The 18,314-nt window shown below is 50.5% G+C and overlaps 7 protein-coding genes across 7 annotated transcripts; 3 read left to right on the top strand and 4 right to left on the bottom strand.

The window, feature by feature from the left end:
* Positions 1-1,188: 1,188 nt before the first annotated feature.
* Positions 1,189-1,968, top strand: CPAR01_15278 (uncharacterized protein; the record flags this gene model as incomplete). The annotated part of the gene is made up of 1 exon (XM_060499527.1): positions 1,189-1,968. The coding sequence occupies one exon, from the start codon at positions 1,189-1,191 to the stop codon at positions 1,966-1,968; it is 780 nt and encodes a 259-aa protein (XP_060341959.1).
* Positions 1,969-2,205: 237 nt separating this feature from the next.
* CPAR01_15277 (uncharacterized protein) lies at positions 2,206-7,778 on the bottom strand (the record flags this gene model as incomplete). The annotated part of the gene is made up of 7 exons (XM_060499526.1): positions 2,206-4,590; positions 4,656-5,348; positions 5,405-6,643; positions 6,699-7,136; positions 7,201-7,269; positions 7,331-7,601; positions 7,657-7,778. The coding sequence occupies 7 exons, from the start codon at positions 7,776-7,778 to the stop codon at positions 2,206-2,208; spliced, it is 5,217 nt and encodes a 1,738-aa protein (XP_060341958.1).
* Positions 7,779-9,623: 1,845 nt separating this feature from the next.
* CPAR01_15276 (cholinesterase) lies at positions 9,624-11,407 on the top strand (the record flags this gene model as incomplete). Its single annotated transcript, XM_060499525.1, has 3 exons — positions 9,624-9,903; positions 9,983-10,207; positions 10,281-11,407. 3 exons carry the CDS (start codon positions 9,624-9,626, stop codon positions 11,405-11,407), a joined length of 1,632 nt encoding a protein of 543 aa, XP_060341957.1.
* A 160-nt stretch (positions 11,408-11,567) lies between these two features.
* CPAR01_15275 (NmrA family protein) lies at positions 11,568-12,587 on the bottom strand (the record flags this gene model as incomplete). Its single annotated transcript, XM_060499524.1, has 2 exons — positions 11,568-12,254; positions 12,315-12,587. 2 exons carry the CDS (start codon positions 12,585-12,587, stop codon positions 11,568-11,570), a joined length of 960 nt encoding a protein of 319 aa, XP_060341956.1.
* A 1,267-nt stretch (positions 12,588-13,854) lies between these two features.
* Positions 13,855-14,370, bottom strand: CPAR01_15274 (uncharacterized protein; the record flags this gene model as incomplete). Its single annotated transcript, XM_060499523.1, has 1 exon — positions 13,855-14,370. One exon carries the CDS (start codon positions 14,368-14,370, stop codon positions 13,855-13,857), a length of 516 nt encoding a protein of 171 aa, XP_060341955.1.
* A 768-nt stretch (positions 14,371-15,138) lies between these two features.
* On the bottom strand, positions 15,139-16,586 carry CPAR01_15273 (NAD dependent epimerase/dehydratase; the record flags this gene model as incomplete). The annotated part of the gene is made up of 3 exons (XM_060499522.1): positions 15,139-15,463; positions 15,526-16,114; positions 16,184-16,586. 3 exons carry the CDS (start codon positions 16,584-16,586, stop codon positions 15,139-15,141), a joined length of 1,317 nt encoding a protein of 438 aa, XP_060341954.1.
* A 996-nt stretch (positions 16,587-17,582) lies between these two features.
* CPAR01_15272 (uncharacterized protein) lies at positions 17,583-18,203 on the top strand (the record flags this gene model as incomplete). Its single annotated transcript, XM_060499521.1, has 2 exons — positions 17,583-17,729; positions 17,895-18,203. The coding sequence occupies 2 exons, from the start codon at positions 17,583-17,585 to the stop codon at positions 18,201-18,203; spliced, it is 456 nt and encodes a 151-aa protein (XP_060341953.1).
* Positions 18,204-18,314: the final 111 nt, after the last annotated feature.

Here is an 18,314-nt window from a genome sequence, read left to right as displayed (position 1 = left end):
GCACGTGGCATACATAACAGCGGCATTTTACCTTGTTAGGCACTGAGAGGAATAATGGAAATGAGCCAAGTTCCTTCTGAATGAAATATTGACGGCGGTGGGGGGAGGGGCAGCTTCGCAGTCTTCTCCAGGTGCGGCCTTCAGTCACGACATCAGTGTAAATGAGACTACCATAGCACCACAGTATCTATCTACGCCATACTTTGAGTCTGTGAATAGTCCGACTACCAAACTTGTGGAATATCAGAGGAATAGCGCAAGAATCTTGCGTGTGTGCTAATCGCGAGTAAGCTGTTCACGCAAGGGTGACGGAAACAGGCGCCCGTACGGTGAAGCTAACCGCGTCAAGCCAGAAGTAAGCAAGCACTGGGGGAATTTCAAGTACCTACTTGGTGCTGCACAGAGGACTCGACTCTCGCTGAAACTGAACCAACAGCTAGTGCCTGCTGTCTGGACAATTGAGAAAAGGACAAGGTGTGCAGGCTGTCGCTTGTTCGCAAATGCTACTTTTCCCCGATCAAAGTCAATGATATCTCGGGGACCCCAGGCAATACATGCAAGGTCGTTTGCACAGCTACGCCAACTCCCGCCTGAACGCCTCTCTCGTATCTGAGGCGAGTCGCTGGCAAAAGGCTGCAGAAGTGTCGCCAGCTCTCTGCAGGCTACCTTGGCAAGCCCTTCATCGTGCCGCGTTTAGCCACAGCTGAGCCAATTATTGGCTGAATCAAACCCCAGCTCTGTCAGCACATCACATTCGAACCCAGCCTGCTCGCCGGCTGAAGTTCAGTCCCACCCGGCGGAGAAGCATAATTTGCAATCATTCCTCGAACACTGATTCAAGTTGAGTCACTGAGCACTGAGCGCTAAGCAGTTCCGTTAGAAATGCCACTATTGACAGGACAGGTGAGATACCGGTAGAGTCATCTACCTTACAGCGCTCCTTTATTGACGAAATATTCACAGTCGGCTCCATTCTCGCAGCGGGTCTTGGAGACAGTGTTGAAAGATGACAGTTCCTCTCTGCAGAACCCGAGAGAGACTCTATGTGGATTGCTACCAGCATCAGAGCGAGACTCGGTGGGGGATTTGAGTGATCCTGCTCGAGACGTGTTGAGGTGGCTGAGTCTGGAACTGAACCTCGACCGACTCACAAATGTCTTTGATTCCTTGTGGTTCGCGGGACGCCCTATGCCACCACGTCCTCTCCATTCTCAACTTATTCTTGCTCGCGAGATCATGGTAACTGAGCAGATGGATCTACATCTTGTATGGGGTAGAGGCCGAATCTTCATGAAACCGCTGCCACGCTATTTGCTCGAGCCACGGTTTTGGGAAGAATACCTTCCTCACTCAATAGAGCATGTAACTTGTATACCTAGCCCTCCCTGCACTTGCGATCCCATCCGCCGACGCGCTCTCGGATTTCTCTTCTCGTATGTGGCTCTCGTGGTACACGAGAGCGACTTCAGTATCGCCAAGGCGAACAACCTCCTTCCGCATGAGGTGCAGTGGAAGTCATGGAAGCTGCTAGTCCAAGAGCTCTTGGATAAAGGGAACGTCTATCGATGCATCGATAAGCGCTTCTATTACGGAGAGCTTCGTCTCAGTCGGCTCAACAAGATCTACTTCTTCTCGAAGACCCCTCTGCACGGGTATATGCCCCGGTGGAATCAGTATGGCACCTTCCTCGGCGATAACTTCACGATACTGGCTAGCTCTACCGTCTACATCGCTATCGTTCTTACGGCTATGCAGGTCGGCTTTGCGACGGATCTTCAGGACAACACGACGTTCAAGTCGGTCTCTTACAACTTCACCATATTTTCTATTCTTGGCCCCCTAGTTGCTGCTAGCCTGCTCATAGTCACATTTGTCTACTTATATGTCTGGAACTGGATAATAACGAAGCGCGAAGGAAAGGAGAGGTTGAAACAGATCGATCCTTCTAGGCAGAGTGATGGAGAGTAAACTCAGGGAACTCGTATCATCCTGTCTTATTCAACGGAGAGAAGCTGAATTCCAACATGCATCTCAGGCAAACCTTACTCCAGAGAAGAATTTCATGGGATGCACTCTTTCAGGGTCTTGTCAAATTAAAGTATCTCAAATTCCACGAAATAATAAGGAACTAGACAACTAGAAGACGAGGATAACATGAATTGATAATGAGCAGACCTCCCTCCATTCCTTGTCCAAATTCAAGCTCTACTTCTGGCCATCCGGCTTGGGGCTCCCTCTCTTCTTCGAGACAAATTCAGCCATAAACTGCGTGGAGTTGTGTCTCATATCTTTAAATCTCTTGGCTGCACTTTTTCCTGTGCCAGTGTCGCCCGTGGCATCTTGAGCGCTGCTGACACTCAGCGAGCTACCGGCATTCTGGCTCATCAAGGCGTCGTCTCCTTCTGTGAAGCTTTCGTCATCCCTGCCACCTAATGGAGTTGCTTTTCCATCTGCCTGCTGTTTGGAAAATTCTAGCTCCTTCTGCAAAGATTCGATCTGGTCCGACATGGCTTGCTGTATCCTATTGGCTTCGTCTTCGGTGGCTCGAAGTTGTCGTCGAACCTCCATGGCTTCATCTGCGGCACTCTTTCGCCGCGCTTCAGTGTCTGTCCACAGAGAATAGATTCCCTCCATCTCTTTCTGCTTCTGCTGCAAACTCATGCTGAAGTCTCTTTCCTGCGCCTCTAGACTTAGCTTGGCAGCTGCAACATTCTGCTTGAGAGCATCCTTCTCTTCCTGAAGTTTGGCGAAGCCGTATCTCGCAGCCTCGTATTCGCCTCTTTCTTTCTCAATGCGGGCGCTTTCTTCGACTCTCTCACTTCTCATCTGATCCATTTGATTCTTGTAGCTCACCGTGCTCTTCTCCGCTTCTTGTACCTGTGACATCATGCCATTCCACCCCTTTCGCATGCGATTGAGTTCTTCCAAGTCTCTCTCTAGGCCTACGATTTTCTCTCGTAGTTGATTGACAGTGGTCATGTCAACGATATCATGATCATCCTCCGGCCGAGCTACAAGATCTCGCGCGAATGTGCTCCCGTTCGCAATCGCCCTCTTGAGCCCGCGGAATAGCGGAGACACGCTCTCTGCGAGTACTTGCAAGCATTCGACGTTTGCTTTACTCGCAGCTATATCAAGAGCCGTTTGTTCATCCTTTCCGGCATGCAGGATATTAGCTCCGCGAGATATGATGAGACGCAGGATTTTGGCGTCTCCTTTCCGTGCTGCACGTATGAGAGCAGTCTCATCGTGATGACCCCACTGATTGACGTCGGCGCCGGCGTTGAGTAAAAGCTCTGTGTCTTCGTAGGTCATGAGAAAAGCTGCATTCATCAGTGGTGTTGTCGAATTCTTGGGTCCCTTTACGTTGACATCAATCCCCGGAGCATCGATTAGAAGCTTCAGAATTTCAGATCGATTCCTTGCTGTTGTGGCAAGAATAGGACTATTATATGGTCCTCGCCCAAGGTTGGGGTTTGCCTTCCACTGTAGGAGAACCCTCACGACTTCAGTTTTCCCTGCCTCGCAGGCCGCTTGTAAGGCAGTGCCTTCCTGGAAGTCGGATCCCCTATAACTGTCCTCCTCTCCAGGAATTCTGTCGACCTGGGCCCCGTGGCTAAGGAGATGCCTGACTACCTCAGCATGGCCTTCTTTGGCCGCTAGCTGCAATGGGCATCCAGTTGGACTGTCAATATGAGCACCGTGCTTAATTAAAGTCCTCACAATCTCGATGGTGCCGTCCCAGGCCGCGGCGGCCAAGGTATTTCCAAAGGTCGGAATGGCTGTGGAGCGAACGGAATCCAAAATGCTAGGACGATAGTCCGTGGCATTAGCATCAGCTTTGCAATGGTCGAGAAGCCATGCTACAGTATCGACCTTCTGGTTGTCTGTAGCCTGATAAAGCGCTTCATTGAGCACTTCTTTCGCAATACTTGCGTGCGAAGCCCTCCATGTCTCCTTGAGCACGGTAGTGGATGCCGGCCCATCGCGTAGGGTCACTGCTGCCAGATAGAAAACATTGCTGCCGCCTAAGTCTGGTCGGGAAATCGCTAAAACGCAATCCCAATTGTTCTCAATGGCAGCAGTGAGCACTGCAGATGCTAGAGTATCGTCATTGAAAGAGGTTCTTGGGTGTTCAAGAAGAGCTCTGATATTTCCCGGCTTGTTGTTACGGCATGCTTGTACCAAGGCTTGTCTGTGATGTTGCGCTGTCCATTTCGCCTTGCCTCCAAGTAGTATCTGTTTGAACACATCCTCTGGAGACAAGCCCGCCGCGAGTGCAAGAGGCGGTGAGCCATCGGGATTGGATGCATCCAGGTCGATGTTTTTATGCCCAAGTAGCTCTTGCACTGCTTCGCTGCGCCCGGATTTAATAGCAGCATTGATGACTGGGCCATAAGTCTCGCTCAAAGCATTTGGATTTGCTCCTCTGCTCAAAAGAAGCTTCAAAGTCGCAAGATGACCTTGGATCGCAGACAAATGAAGAGGAGTCCCAAGAAGTTTCATATGCTTGTTAACGGCGTCTTCCCCGCTATCATTGAGGAGTACTTTGATCGTCTCAGTATGATTGAAGACAGCGGCAATATGGAGCTTACGCGATAGTTAGTAAATGCTTTGCTGTGGTCAAGACACTAGAAAAGTTGCGTATCACTTACCGGAGTGTATCCATCTAGATTGGCGCAATCCACTTCATGCTGGTGTCCATTCGTGATCAAGCTCGATACGAGCCTGTCAAATCCGTATGCTGCAGCTGCATGCAGCGCCGTCATACCTTCAGTGGAAATGCCGTGCTCAAAGGATTGCGCAGTTGGTAAAGACAATGCTAGCCAGGCATTCCTTAGAGGTGACACTCTCTCCCAGAAGACATGTAAGTGGCGAGCGAGATCTTCCGAAAGTTCCGACTTGCCCCGTATGGCATGGTCCATCCAAAAGTCCAAAGGATATGATGATCCGACGAACATCGATCGGTTCACCCCAGCTACTGCGGGGCTGAGAGCCTTTTGCATGTAAGAAAAGCACCTCCAAGCAAGGACACCATGGTAACGTTTTGTTTCCGCTCTTGACTTCTCGTTAACAGAAACTCCTGACAAGCCTAGAAGCTCATCTGATTTCAAGAGAAGCTGATTCTTGAGGGTGGCATTCTCAAACTTGACAAACGTAATGCCTTTCTCCTGGCGATCTAGACGTATCATTGGCGCGCACTGGTCAATCAGAAGAATCACCTTACTCTCGTCTTTGATACCAGACAGAATACAAAGCTCTTCGACAGATGGACTTCGGAAAGCCAAGACCAGTGCCCTGAGAATCTCCGCGAGGGAAAGTGTGAGTTGTGGGTTCCGCTCGAGGACCTATTTACGCGGGTCAATTGATGCTGAACCTTGAATTAAGATCATAGGGTGCTCACCGTCAACCAGCAATGGCGCACTAGTTTCTCCAAGCTCGAAGCATTTGTGAGTCCCAAGGTCTTCGTTATGGTCTCCGTACTGCTCTGCTGCTCCAACTCCTCCAGTCGAATACACTGAATATCAATCCAGTGTGTATTGTCGGCATGGTCGATCATCATGTCCTCTATCATGTACCTTTGGTCAGGTTCGTAGTATTTGGTCTGATGTAGGTTGACAACCTTTCTCTGTACGTAGTACTTCAAAGAGTTTTTGACCTTCTCGGCGAATTCACTGGTGGATAGATCAGCAACATACGAGATCCCAGTATCAATCAGCTTTTCGAAACGACGACCATCCGCACCTTCTGTGCGCGTAATTAGCCATCGGCGATTGCTCCGACCCCCGGTTCGATCCTGGTCGTTGCTTGGTGCGATAATGCTATGGTAGATGGATTCAATAAGCGAGTCAGAATCCTCGTCATGTTTCAACAAATGGATGTTGTTGATGACGACGTAAATGTCGCCAATAGAATCGTCGGCGATGATATCTGTGAAACAACGCCAAAGATTGGGCAGACTCATGGTGGCCATAGTATCGTCGCCCGAAAGCTCATCGGCGGGGTAGATACTCCTATGGTATTGGCTCTTTCTCAGAAGATGCTTGCCGTGATCAGCCAGAAGCGGATTTTGGCTGATGAGTTGAAGCACGAGCGACTTGAGTAGCTCAATCGCAGATGAACCGTTCCTGGACGAGTCGCATAGAAAATAAGCCAAGAGCGGTGTGAGGCCAGCGTTCCCTGGATTGAGGCTCTTCTCGATCTTATGGCGTATACTCGCGATGGCGGACAAAGTGGCCGATGTCTTTCCCACTCCAGGTCGCCCCTGAATCCAGAAGAATGAGCTGGTTGATTCAAGAGACTCCCATTCAATATAACGTTTGTCTTGTAAAACCCAGGATTTCTCCCCCTTCTGATTTTTCACGATAGAATCATGATCATGCTTAAGGCCAGAATTGAGCATATTTCTCAGGGCATCCACAGCCTGAGGCGACATGCTATGTTGGCTTGAGGCTTGCAGTCTTTTCCTGCAGGCATTTACTGCTGTACTAACGAGCCTGTCCAGCTCTTCCAGCACAAGACCGTACTTCTGAGTGTCTTTATGTTCGAATGTCACCAGACCACGATGATTGCACTGCAGTCCCACACCTGGCATATAATCCATGGTTGCAGACGCTTTGGTGACGAAACAGTAGTTATCGTTCTGATAAGTGGTTAATTTGGAATCCCATTGGAAATTTTCTTCGTTCATATCGTACCTTAAGACATGATTCATACCATTCCTTCAATTCCCACAACTTCGTCTCATCGAGCCCCTTTACGAAAGATAGATAGGATGGATCCGATTCGTGAACTGACTTGGGCTCGTTGCTTTTGGATCCTCGTTCAGGAAAGTAATCTGTCTTTTCGACCGGGAGCAACTCGTAGATACACCTCATGTCGATAGGAGGACTGGTTCGCTTGACCAAGTGTGTGATTTCACGGCGCAATGTCTGAAGAAAATCGCTGTCGGGTTTCATCATCCCCCAGAATGCTCCACTCACTTTGAGGCCCTGCTCTCTCATCATCTCGACCACGCGAGAGAAGAATGAAGCCATTCCAGTGCCAAAAAAGGGTGTTCCAAATAAAGCGCAGCCTGTGACGCAAGGCAGAAGTTCTCCGAAGTCATCACGAAGTCTGTCCATCTCCGTCAATGCCTGCAGAGCTCTGTCAGAATGCATGATTTGGCTGGGAAGTCTGACATATAACCGCTACACTCACTTTGGCAATGACAAGTCCTCCCATGCTGTGACCGATGAAAACGATGGGTCGACCCTTCTCATTGTATTCCTGTTTATGTAATAATAAGTGACTACTCATTACGCGCTGATTTAAAGTATATTTTACTAACTTTCCTGTGCTTTCGGAGCAAAATGAGCAGCCCTTGGACGATGCTGTCAAAGTAATTCTCGATCTGGCAGGTACCTTGCCACGCTGAGGCAAAACCGTAGCGTAAAATTCGCGCGCCCGGGAACTTTTCCGATAATCCATCCGGACTTGTGATCCAGTTGAACTTCTCGTCTTTCTGTTGACTTCGAACGTCATAGCTACCGTCTCCCTTCTCCGAATCCCAGGCCCAACATTTGAGAGGGTTTGCACCAAAACCCGGGACAACAACGATACTAGAAGACTGTTTAATTCCATAGACTTAAACAGCAAAAGCGCAACTGTACTTACTCTAACTCCGGTTTCCGTTCTGGGGCATCCTTGGTGCTGACATACTCGATCCTAGCTTCCACGATACTGGCCTTCTCGACGTAAAGCCCTTGCTCCAGATCCTGCTTTTTCATACGTGACATGGTGTTGCAAGCGAAAAAGGTTTCCTTGGAAAAGAAGGCTAAGGTCAATGTTGCAGGGCCAACAGAAACAGTTTGTGGAGGCCTTCACGGGCGCAAAGAGGAATTTTGACGTCTATATCATGAACGTAGGAAGCGAGGGTCTGCAGGCTAATAGTGTTGAAAATGACTGCCTGATACTGCGAAGTACCAATCGGATGTCAAATATATGACACTATCGTAAGATATGGACCTTGGCAAATAACAGCTGAAAACTCGGCTGCGACATCCTCGTACGAGAACCTATCAAATGTGGAAGTAGGATTTCGTAGAGCTCAGCCTGATCTTGAAATGTCCATATCAAGGATGGTCTTAAACTTGCGTAAGCCACACCCTTGAGCTGACCCCCTCGCCGTCGGCGGCTGCTGCAGGGCGGCTGCATGGCGGCGGCGTGGCCCAAGGATTGGGTCGGAGCGAGGTCATGGAGGATTGGTTCAATCCGTGAACTATTCGACTTGTCATAATTTGGACATAAGCAAAGCCTTGTTTTTCACTATTCTCTTAATACCCATCACACATTGAAGTTCGTGGCTGGACCTTTGACTGAGAAGGTTGGTCGAGGTACGTACCACCGGCCCTCGCTCAGTGATGTTGGAATCCTGTGCCAATCTTTAAATACCGAAAGATCATTTCGCGCTATTGAACTTCTCTGATAAATCTCTAATCAGGATGTAGACGAAGGAATGAAAGTTGCACCATGATATATCGCGGCATTGAGTGAAGGCAAGCTCTCGAGATCGTTTGTACGCATCAGAGATACCATGGTTTAACAGAATCACTTTGTCGTTTCACTGGTCCTCATTGCACCAGCTGCTTCATCACTCATAGCACCTGAGGACAAGCGCATAGCCCTTAGACAAGCCCGCGGTCGGCCGGCCGAAAAAGCGGGTCAGCCAAAGCCGCGTCCGGCAATACAAGTGGGACTGTTTCGGCGCCGGTTCGTGCGACAGTAAGTGGTGTTCTGGGCGCCGGACAAGCGAAATAGAGAGGAATGACAAACTGATGGAGCTTCTCTCTGTGAAATCAAGACTATTCACACAATCCCGAAATCTAGTCACGCCCGCATTTGATGTTTGCGCGAGGGAAGTCCCCATTCATTCAATAGACGCAAACACCTCGGTTTACCCATGGGGCTCTCGGAGCTCTCCTTCCCGTTTCCACTCCTCAAAATCATTCCTCGTTTCTTGCGGCTGAATATGTTTCATTACCCAATGCTTACCATGAGTCTTGTAAGAGCCGGGTCTTCCGTTTAGCCATCATTTCAGCCTCTGGGCATTGCTAGTGAAATGTAGCACAACGCATTATAGCTGTCGTTCGCCATTACCCATTTTGACGGCCGTCCACCTGGCAAAGGTGTGAAACGATACGTGCGGGGTGGACGCGACGAATAGACTTCCTGTGAATATCAACAAGTTTGTTCATCCCACCGGTACACCCGCTCACCGTGCCACTTGAGGTTTCGTCCATCGATTCTCTCCAATTAAATAATGGGCCGAATCCAAGCTTTCGGGTCTTCCTTGCGGCTTCTCCACCGAGCTTATTTTCTCTCCAAACGCCTGGGTCTCAAGGAAAATGATCTGCTACTTTACGATAGTGCCAAGTTGCGTATAGTACATAGTTGGAACATGGAAAGGCTACGGAAAACCCGAGAAAAGCAAGTTAAACCCTGTTGAGGGTCGAAGACATAAAGGAACTAAGCCCAGATCTCGTGAAATGTCGATAGACTGCGAGATTGAAACGAACATTGACAACGATAAACTCTCTTTTAATCTCGTAATTCCGGCCGTGTAACGTACTAATAAGCCAACCATGGAGTTCTCACGAAGGGGCTGGTCTCCTCGATCGACGACTATCGGCATTACTTTGCTTACTTTACTTACACTTGTGAATGCGCAACAACCAGTACAAGTCAAGCTGGACGATGGACCATACTCTGGTTTGACAGCGAATGGCGTCAACAAATTCTTGGGCATTCGGTATGCGGCACCACCACAACGCTTTGCACCACCGGTGCCTGCTTCGATGGCGCCTCATAACGACGTAATCAACGCGACAGCCTTCGCTCCATCCTGTATTCAGGCTATACCTGGTGAGTGAACGTCCCCTAACACACATCGGAGCTCGTCTGGGGCTTTACTCCGGTTGATCATGGCATTGACTTTCAAAAGCGGCGATTGCTGCCATGATGCCGTCCGGTCCTGAAAGCGAAGACTGCTTGTTCGTCAATGTCTACGCACCTTCTTCTCCTCCACCCGCCGAAGGAAGAACTGTCATGGTATGGTACTATGGCGGGGGCTTTCAATTTGGTTCTGCCAACACACCGATGTTCGATGGCTCGAGCTTTGCACAGAATCAAGACGTGATCGTCGTGACGCCAAATTACCGGACGAGTGGTAAGTAACTATTGTTGATGAGAGAGCACTCTTATGCCTTTGGAGGTGGGCGTTGCTGATTTTTTGACTGCAGTCTTCGGGTTCCCAGGCGATGTCGAGGGCATACCTCCACAAATGCGCAACGTCGGTCTTATGGACCAGAAACTAGCGCTTCAATGGGTTCAGCGTAATATCAAAGCCTTCGGTGGTGACCCAAATAAGGTGACTTTATTCGGGGAGTCAGCTGGTGGCTCATCAGTCGACCTCTTACTACTCACAAGCGGTGCCCAGCCCCCGTTCCGTGCGGTGATCACCGAGTCTGGAACCGCATATCTCGTAACTGGACCCCAAGCAGGCGGAGATATCGTCGGACTCATGACCGGCCTCTTGGGCAGACCGAACATGACGACACCATTTCAAACTCTTGCAGCTTCGCTCAATTGCGGCAGCCAGAAGCCGCTTGATTGCGTTAGAGCCGCTCCGGTCGACGCCCTTGTGTCCGTACTCTCTAAAGGTCCTTTCAACTTCCCACCTGTAGCCGACGGAGATGCAAACGTACCTACCTCACCTGATGCTACACGGGCTTCCGGCAAGGTTTCCAAGATACCTATGATGATAGGAACGAACCTCAGAGAAGCCGAAATCTTCACGATGGGTCAGCCACCGACCGCTTTGGATGCCTTTGTCGCAGCAACATTTCCTGGCGACGATGCGTTGCAAAAGGCTGTGACTGCCGGATATCCAGTCGGAGCCGGGATGCCTTTCTCAACTCCAAAAGATGCAATTACACAATTCGCTACGGACTTGGATTGGAGCTGCAGCATTGCGCATGAAGCTCGTCTTTCGGCCCAAGCCGGGGTGCCAACTTGGAGATATCTCTTCAACTCCACCTCGTTCCCGCCAACACCCGGAGGTATCTTGTCTCGCCCGGTACACGGCTCTGAGATCAGCTTCGTCTTTGGCAATCTCCCGCCGCCGCCGGCAACACCTGACCAAGCTCTTGCCTTGAGCAAGTTCATGCAGACGGCATGGGCCAACTTTGCCAAGAACCCCGCCAATGGACCTGGAGTGCCTGCGTGGACACAATTTTCTGGCAAGCCTGGGGCGATGGACCTGGGAAACTTGGGTGGTGTTGTCGGGGACGGCGTATCTATGACAGATTCAAATGTGATCGATAGTCGTTGCAATCTCTTTGATGCGTCATACGCTAGGAAAGTGTAGTAGCATCACAATTGAGCTATAGGTTGCTTCATCTCTAAGCGCGAATTCGATCGCTAATCACCCTCAACCTTCACCTTGACTAAAATAACGATGATGTGACCAGGCGCATGAATGCATACGAAAGAAACCAGCTTGTTTGTTAGGCTACTCAACTCCTAATCTAGGCTTTGAGAGAGTTCATCACGGTGGTTTTGAAACCCTCCGGCTCTCTTCCCAAAAGCTCACTCAGCAACGGTGACGCAGCAGCCGCTTCACCCCTACGAAACGCCTCAAAGGCTGAAGCCCACGGCTTCGAGTAGTCAACTCCACGGTAGGTAAAGTTAGGAATTACCTGAGCCTGGGAGGCGAACTCATCATCCGAAACCTGCTTGATTTGGACTGGAACCTTTGCGATCTCGCTGAGGATACTGACTGTTTCCGACAGGGTCAATGTCTTTGTTCCCGAAAAGAGAATAGTCTGTTGGCGGTAGGGGAAACCGTCAGGGTCTGTAAAGTAGCGAGATATGAGCTCAGCTGTTGCTTCCCCCAGCTCTTCTCTCTTGACCCATGCGATACCGGGGCCGGCGCCGTCATGAGGAATCTTGATCTCGTTGATAGGTCGAGCAGGGTCAAAGAACGAGGTATAGAGTGGGTAAGACTCAGTGTAGAGCCCCTCGCGGACGATCGTGAAGTCGAATCCGGGATGCTCTTTACGGCATGCTCGAAGGTATCCCTCAGTAATGAGGTGTGCCTTCATAACGTGAGCTACTGACTCCTGGTTCTTTGCAGATCCAGCAAAGCCTAACGACCCATAAAAGATGTGCTTCACACCAGTTGCAATGGCAGTGTCGATGGCAAATTTGTGTCGCTTTGCGTGATCTTCTTAGCTCTCATACATGTTAAGGTCATTCAGATAGTAAAGCCCTACCTCAAACCTGTGTTCAACCTCAACTGATGCATACGAGATCAAAAACAAGGTCTTGATTCCGCGAAAACTGTTCCGAATCGATTCGTCGTCATCGTAATCAGCTTGTCGAACGTCTGCTCCCAGCTCTCGTGCATGCGAAAGGTTGTTGGGGTTTCTAGCGATGAGGATCAGGTTTGATGGAGAAAGGCGCTGGAGAATGTGCTTTGCAGTGCCTCCGCCAATACCCCCAGAGGCGGGGAAAATTCCAACTTTGTGTTGCGTCGATGAACTCATTTTTGTTACACGAATGATAGACTGATAATGTAGAATATTGTGGTTAATTTACGAAACTCGAGACAATTTGGACGGTTCATCTCAGATCATCAAATAGTACTTCCTCTCACTTGAGACGCAGAAACGTCACATTTGCCCCTTGTAATCCGTGGAACACCGGATAACAGTGAAGTGGGTATTTCCGGTGGATAATTTCAAGCAGTCTCCTTTTCGCTCAAGCTCGACCTTAGAAATTGGCTCATCGCTGAATAATCACTCTGCAGACGAAATTTCTGAGTTGAAGTCCGTGGCGCAACTTGATTACGAGGCCATGAGAACCGGAAAATCATGAGCTAAAGCATTCGAATGCAAGGCTTTGTTCTAGACCTAGATTCACGGCGACATGTTCCTACTCACTCGTTACAAGTTCAGTTCGCAGTGCTCCCTCGGACTAGTCACCGGTCGGGGAAATGCCGCCTCCGCCCCTCACACCGGGAAAAGCGGGTCTCTCGACCGTTCGCCTCCGGCCCCCGGGATCCGGCCCCGCGGGATGATGGAAGGCTAGGATTGGAATGCTAGTCCGAACAAAAGCTTCATTACTTGTGTGCCGTCTCAATATGGCTATTCGTTTGCGGCGGTCAGTTCTCGTTTTGCTGCCTGTATTTGCTACATCCACTTTGGTTTATGTCGGGTTTTAAGACTCGTACTTGGAATGGGCCTTGATCCTTTAAGCTTGAGTAGGTATCTAGCAAGCGAGCAGTCTCCTTTATAGACCTATCCCCCAGCAACTCTGAAGAACCATAGTTGGATCTCTCTGGTGCGCGTTAGTATTCTGTATCATGACGTCGACCATTGGCCTAGGGCTTCGCTGGCACGTAAAACCAAATGTCGGCTTCCCGACGGCTGTCTCGCCACCCATCAGCTGAGGAATGCAACAAAATGATTTCATTAGAGAAAACGCTTCTGATACCGAAGCCTATGTCTGTAGTCCATGTAATCACCGGGCCGAAGAGGGACAAAACCACATGTCGCCCCGGCCCGTAGAACTCTCACAGATCCTCAAACGTGACGGCTCCCTCCATTGCTCAAGTTGATCTCCATCATCTCATCCGATAATATTAAGTGTTCTGATCTTTTCAAATGAGCTGTAATTGATCAAAAGCTTGAGAAATCATCACTCCACTTCTTGCTACTGGTTTTGAAAACGGCCCGTTGAAAGTAGCTAGCTTGTACCTCGACATACATTACTCAACGGTTCTGTCTTGCTGTGTGATACCGAGCATTCGGGTCACACTTCAACTTCGTCTTCTTCATCATCTTTAACCATGCCTACTCTTACGACGCCCTCTTCTACCTCCCCCACTTCTACCGACTCTTCTACTTCAACTGATTCTTCTACTCCCTTAATCCTAACAACATCCTCTTCTACCTCGTCTTCATCTACCGACGCACCGACAACAACAAGCTCTTCATCCTCTAGCACTGACACGGCTTCATCTAGCACAGACAGTCTTACTTCCTCAAGTTCAAGCAGTTCAAACTCTGGTGGAAGCACCATCGCTACGCCCACCACATCCAGCTCCAGCTCGTTTACCGCAGACACCAGCAGCACGGCATCTGCTAGTAGCACTAGCTCGTTCACCAGCAGTCTAGGAAGCTCTTCAACGGTCAGCTCTGGAACCTCTTCGGCCAGCTTTCCGGGAAGTTCCTTGACCAGCAGCTCGGCAACTTCATCTTCGAGCAGCACATCTCTGAGTAGCCTGGCCACGAGCCTTCTCAGCATCAGCAGCACTCTCGGCGGCATCAGCAGCAGCAGCGCCGCATTGCTCTCTCTCTCCTCAACCAGTGTGCCCACAATCTCGGCTTCTATCCTACCAAGCAACTCCTCAGCTGTCCAAATATCAACTTCCAGCTCTTTGACCAGCTCTCTCACCACTTTCACTCCGTCGTCATCATCCTCTTCCGTTGTAGTCTCGCCTACGTTAACTTCCGATACAAGGGGAGTCTACGATCCGTCCATCGGTCTAGCCTTCCCTGGTCCGTCCACCACTCCGTCCACGACTCCGTCCATAGCTCCATCCCCTACTTCATCTGGCCCCCCTTCGACGCCGGCGAGCTCCACAGGAGTTGCTTCCATCTCTTTCGGAGTTCTCTTCAATCTGCAAATTCTCGCGGGCGCCGTCCCAACCAACCCTGTCTAGACATGGGTTCATGTCTTGCAGGCCCTAGGTTGCATTCTGTCATGGCCTGTATTATCTCTCATTGCCCCTCCGGTCACATTCATAACATAATTGAGTTTAATAGAAAATAACCATGTTTAATCAAAGTGAGTTGAGATTTCTCCAATATGTTCGAAGACCGTTGGGGGTGTCTTATAAGATTCAAACATTCTGTGACCGTTTCCCCATCGCGAAGTTAACAAAAAGCAAGCATTCATGAATACCATTCCCACACTGAATAGTACCAATTGAAACTTTTCCGTGCTCATCAACTCACTCCATCCTTTTTCTGCTTCACACACTAATGTACCCCTCGAGCTGCGTCACAATCGACAGCTCCCCCCCACCCTCTCTTAGATCAACGGTCGAGCTTCTTCCACAGCCATCGGCGGCAGCATACCGAGCCTGCCAAACTCGCGATACGTCGCAAAGATGCCCTCCGCCGTGTCAACGAATCCGTTCCAACCCATCACGCGGGCCTTGTTCGGGCTAAGGCGGCCGTAGGCATCTGGCACCACAGCGACGTCCGTGAACATGAACTGGCCCTCGGGGTCCTCGAACGGGTCATTGAGCAGGTTGTGCTTCTTCATAATCTCCTTCCAGGCTTCGTGGTTCTCGGACTCCTTGGCCCAGGCGACGAAGGACCAGGAGAACCTCAAGCTTGCACCGGGGCCGAAACTAGACACAGAAAAACGTCAGCCAAGGTCGTCATCCTCACAACGAATCAGAGAGACACGTACCCGATAGGCGGCTTGCCAGGCATTGAAATCGTCTGCATCTTCGACTCATCCAACTCAGGCCTTCCAACCTCTGAAATTCCAAACCACTTCGCAAGCTCAGGCCAGAACAACGCATAGCTAAACGACCCCTGATCACTCGAGTTAAACGCCTCATTCCCGCAATGCTCATTCAAAACAGCCCACTCGGACAGGTACCCGGTAAGGTGCGCATGCGAGTGCGCGTGGTCCTTGAGCCAAGCCGCCATCGTGCCGGGGAACTCGAGCGGCCTGCCGAGGTGAGCCTGCACGGCGGCGTAGACGCCGAGCCCGTAAAACGCATTCATCTGCGCGTTCTCCACGGCGCCTATGATCCAGGAGGGGCGGAAGACGTTCCATTTTGCGCCCGTCCTGACGCAGTGGTCAAAGAGAGCGTCTTCCTGTGGGTAGTAAAAGTTTGGCTCGCTGGTGACGCGCTGCGCTGATTCCACGAACGGCGAGATGGCCTGGCCGATGTGGCCGCCGTAGTTCTTGGCGCCGGTCTGCAGGACGATGCGTTTGGGGCGGATGGAGGACTTTTCGAGTCCGCCTAGGAAGTTTTGGAGCAAGGCGGCTGGCCAAGAGTGTTAACCAGAGTGGTCTTTCTCCTCGAGCGGGGAAAAGCGCTTGTGTGACAACATACAATTGACTTTGACGAGAGCTTCGGCGTTGGACCAAGCCGCGGCGCCAGGCTCAGGTTTGGGTTGAAGGTAGGAGTAGAAAAAGACGTAGTCCGCCGTGATTTGACGCTCCTTTAGACCCTGCGCGATGACGTCCGCGTCCGCCAGAAAGTCGAGCGAGATGTGTTCGATGCGTGCCTGCTGCTCGGCAGAGAAGAAGCTCATCATCTTCTCCGAGAGGGGGCTTCTCGACACTATCCAGACCTTCTTCCATCGCTGCGGTGCGTCGAGGAGGACCCTGAGGGTGTGGAATCCGCTGATGCCATTGGCGCCAGTGATGAGGGCAGTCAAGTCTGTGATATCCGATGGGAAAGTTGGCAAGTTGCGGAAGATGCCTTTGTTCTGAAGAGGGAGGGCTTGAGACATCTCGTCGGTGTATAAATGGTTGGCGTGATTGAAGTATCCGAAATGTTGATCTGACCTACCGATTACTGGAAATTCATTGCCGATTGGGTTCACTCAACCTTTACTTATACAAACATTGGACGGTACACTACCGAGGCCCTGAGTTGGAGAAGGTCCCTCGCAAGAGGCGATTGTTTGCCAATTGGTCATGTTCGTCTCACCACCCCACCGGCTGCAAGTGGGTGAAGATGTGTCGACGCATACCTACAGCAGTGTCTCTTACCATTTAACAGGTCACGGCGGGAAATGTTTTCCGCAGCTTCGACAGCTTAAGAGACGTTCAACATTATGAAAAGCAAGTGTTCACAGTCGCATCAAAGTCTGAGTTGAATGTATGTCAGCGATCCACATCTAGCAGCTCTCTCAATGTAAGTCATTACGTAGTGTTCCTCAAACGGTGCATTCTCCAGAACGCGGTTTTGACGTTCTAGATCTACAAATCGGCGGGTCCTTCGGTCCAACCATCCATCCGGGTGACCCAGTCTGCGATGCGTAGCGAGAATGCGGGATCCCGTACGGACGAATTCATCAAGCAACGTCCCCTTGTACGGCCGAGTTTCGTACCAAAATTCCTTGCCGCGGTTCAGACCGAGGCAAGTGGGGTATCCTATCCACGGCACACGGTCCACGGTCCACCGCCATTGAAAGGCAATCCTTTAGCTAAAGACGGTAAGACCTAAAGGATGGCGCGCCGGGGCTGCAGAACGACGCCTCGCCGCTTGGGACCCCGCAAGCCGGTACCGATAGACGGGCAGCGTCGAGGATCTGTCGACCCAACGGGACTTACCCACCTCCGGCGGGATGAAGTTTGTTGTGGGGACTTAAAGCCGCCGTCTGTCCCGGAGAGAGCCCCTGATGAAGTTGTGATCCAACATCCTGTGTGTGTATCCTTTTTCAGCAAATAATCCACAAAAGCTCCGCGATATCCCCGTTCGTCCGCCGACTCGCTTCGTAAAGATGAAGATTTGCTTCCAGACGGTCGATGTCGTGCATTCAGAAGACTGGAGGATGAACCCTTCAGGGCGAGGTACTCGCCGTCTGCAAAGTGAAGCTCGTTCAAGGTCGAAATCAGACTGTGACGGTTCTTCACCAACGTCATCAAATGTAATTCCTCCCCTATAGACCACATGTGCTCGGTATTCATATTCCATTACTCATCCCCTGACTCCAAGTTGGAGTCTGTTTTGTGCTCAAGCTCTCATGCTCCTTTCCATCTTCACCGCTTCTATCTCATCATTGCATGATTTAACACCACAAACTTCTTTCTAGGGCCGTGAAGTAACAGACAGTCAAGCCTGGGACCGCGAGGTGCTTGTCCAGGTATCTTCACTACAACAGACAAACTTCCACGCGGTGAAGCTACTACCGCGGCACCGCGACCCATCAGAGTGGCACATCTCGGTGAGATCTAGGGGCAAAGACGGTGAGGATGAGGAGACCATCATCGTGGACGACTCGATGCAGAACAAGTTCAACATCAGGTGCAACGCTCTGGTCTACGATCACGAGCACGAGGACTTGATCTCCATGTTAAACATGTCACCGACGACGGTCGCCTGTATGGTGAAAAGGGGATGATGATAGATGGGGGAAGGGGCGTTTTGCAATTACGACATATGGGACACGGTGGGAAGGCAAGCAATAGACCAAAGAGACACAACCTACATTCTTGGTTATAGGAAGGAAGTA

The sequence above is a fragment of the Colletotrichum paranaense genome (assembly GCF_030867605.1).
Source record: "Colletotrichum paranaense strain IMI 384185 chromosome Unknown Scaffold_18.1, whole genome shotgun sequence".
Classification (NCBI taxonomy): Eukaryota; Fungi; Ascomycota; class Sordariomycetes; order Glomerellales; family Glomerellaceae; genus Colletotrichum; species Colletotrichum paranaense.
The sequence above is the reverse complement of the archived record's forward strand: the minus strand, read 5'-3'. Positions and strand labels throughout refer to the sequence as shown.